Source organism: Elephas maximus, chromosome 8 (genome assembly GCF_024166365.1).
Source record: "Elephas maximus indicus isolate mEleMax1 chromosome 8, mEleMax1 primary haplotype, whole genome shotgun sequence".
Taxonomy (NCBI): domain Eukaryota; kingdom Metazoa; phylum Chordata; class Mammalia; order Proboscidea; family Elephantidae; genus Elephas; species Elephas maximus.
In genome coordinates this window covers 6,582,037-6,593,610 of record NC_064826.1, presented here as the reverse complement: position 1 = coordinate 6,593,610, position 11,574 = coordinate 6,582,037, and the positions used below count along the sequence as shown (strand labels likewise).

Sequence of the window (11,574 nt, the reverse complement as noted above, 5' to 3'; positions counted from 1 at the left end):
ATCAAAATGTTCAGTAGGGGTAGCCGGGCACCATCCAGTTCTTCTGATCTCATGGCAAAGGAGGCAATTGTTCATGAAGGCAGTTAGCCACACATTCCATCTTTTCCTCCTATTCCTAACTCTCCTTCTTCCTCTGTTGTTTCAGGGCCTTATAAGAGGGAGTCTTGGAGGACCATTCAGAGAAGACGTGATGTCAGAAATAGAGGTCTCAGTGAAGCCATCATTGGCTGGGAGCCATGAGCCAAGGACAGGAAAGGGATTCTCCACTCAAACTCCCTGCAGGAACCGCCATGCTGCCACCTTGATCTTAGCCCAGTGAAACCTGCATTGGAGTTCTGACCTCAAGAATGTTGAGAGACTAAACGCCTGTTGTTTTAAGCCACAGAGTTCACAGTATTTTGTTACAGCAGCCACAGGAAACTTGTATGCTGACTCTTTCATAGGCCTTTGTGTGGGTTTTCTAGACTCCAAAACAGGATTCTTGACAACTGACCATTCTCAAAAGCAGTGCTTCTCAACCAGGGTGATTCAGCCCCTGTCAACCACTGATGGACGTTTCCTCTCTATGAATTTGCCTGTTCTGGCATTTCATATAAATAGGATCATACCATAGGAGGCCTTTGTGTCTGCCTTCTTTCATTCAACATGTTTCCAGGGTTCACCCATGTCGCAGCGTGCATCAGAACTTCATTTCTCTGTGTTGCTGAATAACATTCTATCGAACAGATATGCCCCATTTTCTTTTGTCTCCACCCTTCTGTTGACGGGCATTTGGGCTGTTTCCGTTTTTTGTGTATTGTGACTACTGCTGCTATGAACATTCGTGCACAAGTGTTTGTGTGGATGTGTGTGTTCAAATTGTCCTCTCCGACATAGGAGTGGAAATACTAGGTCATAGATGATTCTGCATCTAATTTTTTGAGGAACTGCTCATCTGTTTTCCACGGTGGCTGCATGTTTTACACTCCCACCAGCAATGGATGAGGGTTCCAATTTCTCCATTTAGACAGAAGGACGGCATGTGACGACAGAGGCCAACGCAAGCCAAGAAATGCCAAGAATCCCTGGGAGCCACCAGAAGCTGGAGAGAGGCATGGAACAGACATACAGAAATAAATAAACTAACTTTTACGAAAACAGGAACGTGTCTCATTTACTATTTATCTCCACTGCCTAAGACATTGTGGGCACTTAATAACTATTTGTTGAGTGACTAAAGGAGACTCTAGTTTTGTGTAGAAATGATGGCTATTGTGGTATTGCAGGTAGTCACTTCATTTAGGGCAAAGAAGAATGTCAAGCACTGTGCCCCCGTCAGATTTCATAACCGCGTCCTGAATTGGCTGAGAAGAGCCTAATTAGGCAAGTAACTGTTGTTGCTAGTTGCTGTCAAGTCAGTTCCGACTCATGGCAACCTCATGTGTGCAGAGAGAACTGCTCCAAAGGGTTTTCAAGGCTGTGACCTTTGGGAAGCAGATAGCCAGGCCTGTCTTCTGAGGTGCCTCTGAGTGGGTTTGAACTGCCAATCTTTTAGTTAGGAGTCAAGTTCTTATCCATTTGCCCCACCCAGGGACTCTGGCAAGTAACACCCATTCCTAAAGAAAAAGCCAACAGAGGGCTTCAACAGAAATCCAAAGGCAAGTGTAAAAAGGACTCTCTGAGATTCAATACTTGATGGTATGAGATTTATCCAATTACAAGGTTCATCCAACAACGAGCTGGATAGGTGTAGGGCGATTTCCTCCACACCAGCAGTCGGGTCACTTGCAACGCTAATGCGCTATTATTATTTGGAGTCGTGGTGGTGCAGTGATTAAGAGCTACGGCTGCTAACTAAAAAGTCAGCAGTTCGAATCTACCAGCTGCTCCTTGGAAACCCTGTGGGGCAGTTCTACTCTGTCCCGTAGGGTCACTATGAGTTGTAATCGACTTGACGGCAACAGGTTTGGTTTGGTTTTGGGATTCTTTAGAAACAGGCTCTGTAGTCAACTAAAGTTAGGCTGCTTAAGGAATGTAGTTTTTATCTGCAATTTTGCTTTCAAAAATAAATAATAGCCAATCTATTCATTAAGAAAAAAACACACTTCATTAAGAAACAATGAGTTTTCTCATTTAAAAAAATTATCTAAAGTACTCTAACTGTGAGTACAAAAGTTCAGAGTTCTCCCTAAAAGGGGGTAACTCTTAATCAACTGTCTAAAATAAAACAACTTTTCCAAGGTTTCCCTGGCAAGGAGCCGCGTATTCAGAAAGAAAGAACACGGTCGCCCACTGGTGGAAGATCTAAATCGTTGCTCTGTTTTCTGAGATGAATACCTTCGCTCCATCTTGTGGTGAAAACTGTTAGCTAAGCTTTGCAGCCAGCACGTAATTCATGTCTGCGTAAGTCTCCATTGAAGAGGTCACTGAAAACTCCAGGGCCTACAGGAGCCGGAAGACAAGGGCATCAGGTCGGCAGATGTAAGAAAAAACAAACCAGCTGCCAGGAAAACAACCAAACTTTCTTTATTCTTCTCAACTGTGATGGTAACCGTACCACAAAATGTGGACATGTATGCTATTGTAGAAGTAGACGGGTGTTGCAAAATGTTAAAGTACTCAGCTGCTAACGGACAGCTGGGAGCCACAGAAGAAAGGCCTGATGATCTTCTTCCAAAAAATCAGCCCTTGAAAACCCTGCAGGTCACAGTTCTGCTCTGACACAGGCGTTGTGGCCAGGAGGCAGAGCTGACCGGATGACAGTTGTTGATACATATTGAAAATCGTATCTTAAATTCAAAATTGAAAAAAAAAAAAATACAAGGTAGAAGTATTTTGTTTTCAGCATTTTCTTTCACAGTTTGTTCACTTTTGTTTTAGAACCAGAAATCTGCCGCTTTTTCTTCTGCACCAACATATATAAACCAGTTTAAAAAAAAAAAGTTGCCATGGACTCAACTCCAATTCATGTCGACCAATTCATTCATTCAACAAATATTTACTAAGTTCCCATGACGCCAGCCCATAAAATTGACTCAAAAGGCCAATTATATGATAACAATCTTTGCTGGTTAGCCAAGATGAGATTCCTCTCCTTCAGCCGAGGTGAAGGAGTTCATTCAACAGTTGAGCGACTTCCCCCTCGCACGTGGCCTCGTGTCAGAGTCCAGCTGTGCTCCACAGGGTTTTCAATGGCTGCTTTTCTCTGAAGCACATCACCAGGCCCTTCTTCCAGGTGCCTGTGGGTGGACTCGGACTACCAACCTTTGGTTAATAGCCAAGCACCACTCAGGGACTCTAGCAATATAGATACCACTGTTAAATCTTGTGTTTTAAGTTGCAGTATGAACACAGAGTTCAGTCTTGACGAGGCGCCATAAGCAAGGAGTGATATTTAGTTGTGCTTAGTTTAATAAAGAAAAGAGCTGTGCAAACACAGATGGGGCCTTTGTGCAATTGTTATTTGTAGGAGTTTGGTGCTCCTGTGTCACTACATTGGACTCCCAGTCCCGTATCCCACTGTGGATCAACCTTCCCGCTCCAGGTAAGAACGGATCAAGGAGCAATAGGATGTTATCTCCAAAAAGGCTGAAATCAATAAGCCGTTTTGGGACGTCAGCTTTCAGTGTGTGGCAATTTTTCTCACATGGTTCAGGCCATTAGTTATATTTTTAGAAACCAATTCTAACACAGAAAAGCGGACCATGTAACTCCATGCCAGATAAGCTTCCCCATAACGTTTTATAACTGCTTGTGGACACCTGGGTGGGGAAATAGTCAAAGTGTTTACTGACCCAAAAGGCCAATTATATGATAACAATCTTTCCTGGTTAGCCAAGATGAGATTCCTCTCCTTCAGCTGAGGCGAAGGAGTTCATTCAACAGTTGAACAACTTGCGTACCTCACGTGACCGTGACTAAGCCACCCCCCCTCCCCCACCTGTAGTGAGCAGGCCACACGGCAAGTGTCCAATTCATTGCACGGCCCACCAAGCCCCCTGGGAAAGAACCTACTCACAAGGGTGGGCACTGTGTCCCCAAAGTGTTTCATTTTTAACCTCTAGCAAAAAGCAATTCCTACTGAAGAACACAAATGTGTGGATGCAGAGCCTGGGTCCTTACATAACTGCCCCATGGGACTTAAGTTTCTCTGTGAGTCCGCTATGAACACCATCCATCCCAGGAGTATTATCCACATAAAATTGTCCCAAAGCTTCCTCTGTTCACAAAATTAATTACTTCCTATGTCGGGCCCTCCATGGGCACTCTGTCCAGCCACTTAAAGACCTTAACACCCACAATGAATAAATGGAGCTAATCATTACATCTAAATGTTATTAAGCACATACCCTCAAATTTTAAAACTTTTTTCACCAAACCTCTCTTTTAACTTTGCATGTATCTTTTCAGCACACTGAGTGAAGAATTTTTTATTAGACTTACGTTTGTACCCCTCTGTCAGTTTGTTGTACTGTGGTGGTTTGCGTGTTGCTGTGATGCTGGAAGCTACGCCACCGTTATTTCAAATACCAGCAGGGTCACCCGTGATGGACAGGTTTCAGCAGAGACTACAGACTAGGAAGAAAGACCTGGTGATCTCGTTCTGAAAATTAGCCAATAAAAACCGTATGGATCACAAGAGAACATTGTCTGATATAGTGCTGCAGGATGAGACCTCCAGGTTGAAAGGCGCTCAAAATATACGGTAGCTAAGACAATGGACTCTAGCATGGCAAAGATCATGAAGATGGTGTGACATTTTGTTCTGCTGTGTGTGGAGGCGCCGTGAGTCGGAGCTGAGATGACAGCAGCTAACAATAACAACAACATATGTTTTCAGGACATACCATTTCCACTACAGTCGATAGACATTCATTTATGGTGTGCTAGCTGTGACAGAAACCCTGGTGGCATAGTGGTTAAGAGCAATGGCTGCTAAACAAAAGGTCGGCCTTTCGAATCCACCAGGCCCTCCTTGGAACCTTTATGAGGCAGTTCTACTCTGTCCTATAGGGTCGCTATGAGTAGGAATCACCTCGACGGCAGTGGTTTGTCCGTGATGGCCTCTACTCCAGCCTGTGCTGGGGGAAGGGAGGAAATGACATTCAAACCAAGTTTGAGGTACAAGGGGATGGAGTTTTCATAGCCATAAAAGACCGGAAATTCTGCAACCTGCTCCAAAGACCACACAGGGCTGGGGAGTGAGGCCCTGTCAGGGCCAGGTTACCCAATAAGCAAGGTACGCACAGGCCCAGTTGTGCTTTCCCACCAATCTGTAGTGCACAGTTTCTCCTGTCCCCCAACACATCAAAGATGTGGTGAAACCCACGTGAAATTGCTCACCACAGATTAGCAAGTAAATACAATTGAGCTTGTACGTCCCCTGCTTGATGCAAGCCAGTGCATACATGCTTACCGGTTAATCTGCCCCTGGACCTGAAGCATGGAGTGACACTGTGGATTAAGAAACAGAGTCTGGTTTACTGATCCCCCCATGCATCCAAAAAACACCAAACCAAACCCATTGCTGTTAAGTCGATTCTGACTCATAACAACCCTATAGGACTACAGAACTGTCCCATAGGGTTTCCAAGGATCGCCTGGTGGATTCCAACCAATGACTTCTTGTTTAGCAGCCGAGCTCTTAACCATGGCACCACCAGGGCTCCTTAAATCTGTTGTCCTGAGACTGTCCCTGCTGCCCTCTCTGGGGTGTCATCTGTGGCCCTCGGGGCCACGCAGAGTCTGGGCACAGGACAAGTGTGGAGCCTGCCATTGGCCTTTTCTCATTATGGCTGGGCCCACTGAGAAGCCATACTGCAACTGGGCCCAGGCAAGGGCTCCTCGACTTGACCACCAGACCCTTTGGGGCCCACTGGCACCCTCAGAAAACTTCCAAGCCCTTTTTGTGGGCACAGGAAGGTGGAGCAGCCTCGCGGGTGGATGGGCTACGGGGCTTCCTAGCAGCCGTCCCTGCCTCGGGACCCCCATGCAGTGCAGAGAGAGGGCCAGGAGGTGGGGCCTCCCACACAGACCCTCCACATCTGTCGCTCCTCTTCTAGTCTGCGGGGTGGAATGAGGCGGAAGCCAAAGAAAAACGGTTTCCCTAGTCATACAGGGAGGCCCTGGGTGGTACAATTTGGTCAGCTGCTAACTGAACGTTTGGAGGTTCTAGTCCACCCAGAAGCGGCTCGAAAGAAAGGTCGGGTGATCTACTTCCCAAAAATTCAGCCTCTGAAAACCCTATGGAGCGCAGTTCAACTCCGACTCCCGTGGGATTGCAGTTGACCCCAGGGCCACTGGTTTAGTTCAGGATTTTTAATCCCATATGTTTCCAAGTCTATTCTGACACCTAGACTAAGGCTTTTGAAGTTAACAGCCAAGTATTTGAAACCGGGTCCTTTGGTTCCCCCATGAGAGCCTCCCTGGAGTAGAGATGTCTCCCTTCTAGCTTCCTAAATGAGAAAGGTTCACAGGAGGAAAAAATGAACAGCTCCACACCTCTCCAAATATGGCGCCATGAGTGGCTGGGGGCAGCCCACGTGGCCTATCTGCACCAACCTTCAGAGTCCCTCCCCAGCCCACACTGCTCCCTCCCTGCTTCTCCACCATGCCCCTGGGGGCTGCAGGCAGACCCTGCCCAGCCCCTCCGCTTCCGCTCTTAAAATCAGAGAAAGACAGGAATGAAAACCAACAGAAAACGGTAGCAGGGCCATGGAAATCAACTACAGGTACAGGAAATTGGGGGAGCTGTTATTTACTACAAACTTGCATAAATGGGAACAAAATGAACCACAACGATGAGTTTTCTGTTTTGGAATATGTGAAAGCTGTTGACAAACGTGATTCTGCTCTATGAGGGGAAATAACAGAAGTTAGTAAGCCTCTTACAGAAGATGCAAATTTGCCACCAAATCTCCTTGCTCGAGGACTCTGGCTTCTGTGAATGAAGCTGCTCTGAGCATCCTTGCGCAAGTCTTTGTGTTGACATGAATCGTCGTTTCTCTGAGCAGTGCTTTCTTCATTTTGCAATACGCTGCCTTTTCTCGGGCTATTTTTATACAAATATGATTTACCAATACAAGACAATTTTATAATAATAATAAAAAAATCTCTGACTTCTTTGATGGGGGTACATTTTTATCATCCCTCTGTTGACATTCTGAAAAATATAATAGGACAAGCATGCTGGCAAACAGCAACCGGCCCCAGGCCTCAGTGCCAAGACACTGATTGGTGAATTCTGTAGCAAACAGAAAAGTGCCTACCTTGTTAAAACGAGGAGCCACCACTCAGCTCCAGCCAGTGCCTGGCGTAGCAATCCTAATATTTCAAGAGAAGACATGGGTATGCGTATGCCACCTCCTAGATTTTAAAGGTGGGCAAATAATACCAAACACAGTCAAGCCCTGGGTGGGTGAGTGGTGTTCAGTGCTAGATGGCATGAGGTAAAACAACCCCAGGGCAAATGTGGGCCAAGGGCCCTCAGCCCCGGCTAAGACTTTGGTTCTCGGCCATGGCTACAATCAATCTGACCTTTTAGCTTTTGAAATGCAGTATGCCTGGGCCCTATCCCAGACTCTGGCTCAGTAGCTGAGTCCTGGGCATCAAGACATTTTAAGGGCCAGGGTCCGTTCCGGCGCACAGCCAGGGTGAAGCAGCACACATCCAGAGTAGGAGATCACTTCTCAAGTCACAGCATCTTGTCACGTTCCCCGCCTCGACACCATGTCCAGAACATTACAAGGCCTTCCCAGACTGCTCTGCCTTACTCAGAGCCTTGAAGGCTCACTGGATCTCAGCAAGCTGGAACTGGTGGTGCACATGCAAGAAAATGGTGACAGCGGAGACCTCTTGTCCCCGGTGAACCCAAATGGCATCAATTGGGGCTTTTCTGTAGACTGCTTGAGGACATCATAGAACAGCTGGCCTTTTCTGGAAGAAACTTGATTCTAAGGAAAAGATTTCCATGTATGAGCTGAGGGAGATTTCTTATTCACAACATGGTAACCATAGGAATAAAAACCTCTCCCTATATAAGGGGTGGGGGGTGGGGGCGTAGTTCCTGGATGGTGCAAATGGTTAACACACTCAGCTGCTAAGCCAAAGGTTGAAGGTTTGAGTCCACCCAGAGGTGCCTTGAAAGAAAGGCCTGGAGATCTCCTTCCAAAAAATTAGGCACTGAAAACCCACAGCTCTTCTCTGACACACAGAGGGTCACCATGAGTAGGGATCAACTCAACGGCAGCTAGTTTAAATAAGGAAGACAAGAAAGAAAGCAGGAGAAAGGGGTAAAACCAGCTCTCATGGTAGAATCTTGCCTTCCTGCAGGAGACCTGGCTTTGATTCCCGGCCGGTGCACCTCACCCACAGCTACCGTCACCTGTCAGTGGAGGTTTGTGTGTTGCTATGAGGCTCTTTAAAGTGTTGAAAAGCAAAGACGTCCCCTTGAAGACTAAGGTGCGCCTGACCCAAGCCAGGGTATTTACAAATGCATCATATGCATGCAAAAGCTGGACAGTGAATAAGGAAGACCGAAGAAGAATTGACACCTTTGAATTGTGTTGTTGGCAAAGAATGTTGAAAATACCTTGGACTGCCAGAAGAACGAACAAATCAGTCTTAGAAGAAGTACAACCACCATGCTCCTTAGAAGCAAGGATGGAGAGGCTTCCTTTCACATACTTTGGACTTGTTGTCAGGAGGGATCAGTCCCTGGAGAAGGACACCATGCTTGGTAGAGTACAGGGTCAGCGAAAAAGAGGAAGACCCTCAACAAGATGGATTGACACAGCGGCTGCAAAAATGGGGCTCAACCGTAACAACAATTGTGAGGATGGCACAGGACTGAGCAGTGTTTCATCCTCTTGTACATCGGGGTCGCTGTCATGGATTGAACTATGTCCCCCAAAAACCTGTGTATCAATTTGGCTGGGCCATGATTCCCTGGACTGTGTGGTTTTCCTATGTGTTGTAAATCCCGCCTATATAATGTTAATGAGGAAGGATGGCTGGCAGTTGTGTTACTGAGGCAGGACTCAACCTACAAGATTGGATTGTGTTTTGAGGCAATCTCTTTAAGATATAAAAGAAAGAAGCAAGCAGAGAGACAGGGGGACCTCATACCACCAAGAAAGCAGTGCTAGGAGCAGAGCCCGTCCTTTGGACCTGAGGTTCCTGCGCAGAGAAGCTCCTAGTCTGGGGGAAGATTGATAAGAAGGCTGACAGAGAAAGAAAGCCTTCCCCTGGAGCTAACACCCTGAATTTGGGCTTTTGCATACTTTACCGTAAGGAAATAAATTTCTCTTTGTTAAAGCCATCTGCTTGTGGTATGTCTGTTATAGCAGCACTAGACAACTAAGACAATTGCTATGAGTGGGAACCAACTTTGACGGCACCTAACAACAATGATGCTGACTAGGAAGACTAGGAAGAAAGGCCTGGTGGTCTACTTCCGAAAATCAGCCAGTGAAAACCCTATGGATCAGAACAGTCCTATCCTAGAAGAATCCCAGCAGTCATGGTCCCCAAACCTTCTGTTGGCCCAGGACAGGAACCATTCCCAAAGACAACTCATCAGACATGGAAGGGACTGGACAGTGGGTTGGAGAGAGATGCTGATGAAGAGTGAGCTACTTGTATCGGGTGGATACTTGAGACCGTGTTGGCGTCTCCTGTCTGGAGGGGAGATGGGAGGGTAGAGAGGGTTAGAAACTGGTAAAATGGTCACGAAAGGAGAGACTGGAGGGAGGGAGCGGGCTGACTCACTAAAAAAAAAAAAATTAGGGGGAGGGTAAATGGGAGTATGGAGTAAGGTGTATATAGGCTTATGTGTGACAGACTGACTTGATTTGTAAACTTTCACTTAAAGCACAATAAACATTATTTAAAAAAAAAAAAAGCAGTCCGATCTGCAAGCAATCATGGAGATGGCACAGGACCAGGCAGTGTTTTGTTCTGTTCTGCATGGGGTCTCCATGAGTTGAGGGCAACTCGATGGTAGCTAACAACAACGAATAAGAGGGACAAAAAAGGAAGAGGAGGAGGGTAGATAACACAAGCGCTGGGGTTTTGCAGAGCTTAGCAGGTGAAGAGGCCGATAGATTCCTAGCCTGGGATCTAGTCATGTCCAGTAAGGGTGGACTTAAACCAGGTGAGAAGGTGCCATGGTAGCAGGCTGTCTCACACCCTTTCCAGAGAGCTCCCTCAAGCCCAAGACAAATGGGTCTTCATGACAGATGGAAGCAACACCAGTAACCAGATCCTCTCCGTATTTGCATTTCAGGCCTGTAACTTGTGGTCACGTGACAAGCAAATGAAGAAAAATTGGAAATGACCACTAACCAAGAAACATCAACTACATTGAGCGGGGATCAGAGGAATGCAGGGCCAGCTCCATGCTTTTCTCAGAAATCTGAACGCAGAAGACAGAGAGGATGGCAACGGCGAACACAGACGCCGCAGACAAAGACGTGTCTCTGGTGAAAACTGCCTTCACCCTGGTGGTGTCTGGGCTAGAATGCATCATGGGCATGGCGGGGAACGGCTTCATCATGGCTCTCCACAGCGCTGAGTGGGCCAGGGGCAAGTGGCTCCCCGTTGGCGACTACATCCTGCTGCTGCTGAGTCTGTCCCGGCTCCTGCTTCAGACCTAGATGATGCTGGAGAATATACTAAGCCTGCTCTTCCGGAGCTCTTACAACCAAAACACAGTGTACATGCTTTTCAAAGTCGTCACCATGTTCCTCAACTACTGCAACCTCTGGCTAGCAGCCTGGCTTAACGTCTTCTACTGTCTGAGGATCGCCACCTTCTCGCACCCCTTGTTCCTCACGATGAAAAGGAAGATCGTGGGGCTCGTGCCCTGGCTGGTGTGGCTGTCGGTGCTCCTTTCCATCTGCTTCAGCGTTGCCTTCTCTAAGGACACCTTCAATGTTTACGTGAATAGCTCCATCCCTGTCCCCGCTTCCAACTCCACAGAGAAGAAGTACTTCTCTGAGACCAACGTGGTCAACCTGGCCCTTCTCTATTACCTGGGCATCTCCCTTCCTCTCAGCATGTTTGTCCTGGCAGCCACCCTGCTCATCACCTCTCTCAAGAGACATACCCTGCACATGCAAAGCAAAGCTACTGGCTCCAGGGACCCCAGCATGCAGGCCCACCTGGGGGCCATCAAAGCCATCAGCTACTTCCTCATTCTCTACGTCTTCAATGCAGTCGCTCTGTTCCTTTCCATGTCCAACATCTTTGACACCAACAGCTCCTGGAACATTTTGTGCAAAGTCATCATGGCGGCATACCCTTCCGGCCACTCGGTGCTGCTGATCTTGAGCAACCCCGGGCTGAGAAGAGCCTGGAAGCGGCTTCAGCACCTGTGCATCACCACCTAAAAAGGCAGACTCTGTGTCCAGCACTCAGGAAGCACCACGGACCTGGTCCCCCAGCTCTGCCTTCCCTCCCCTAGATGCTTCTCCTCTCCCATCTTTTCTGCTCAAACCTGCCCTGACCTTCTCCTCAGGTAACTGGATCCTACCATGAAGACGAAGTTGGATTTTTAACATGAGACTCTACCCAGGAGTGGCTCGAAGATGGACT

At 47.3% G+C, this 11,574-nt stretch overlaps 1 protein-coding gene across 1 annotated transcript; it reads left to right on the top strand.

Moving 5' to 3' along the window:
• The first annotated feature begins 10,415 nt into the window (after window positions 1-10,415).
• Window positions 10,416-11,369, top strand: LOC126081886 (taste receptor type 2 member 40-like). The gene is given in 1 exon segment (XM_049894056.1): window positions 10,416-11,369. A coding segment is annotated over 1 exon segment (954 nt).
• Window positions 11,370-11,574: the final 205 nt, after the last annotated feature.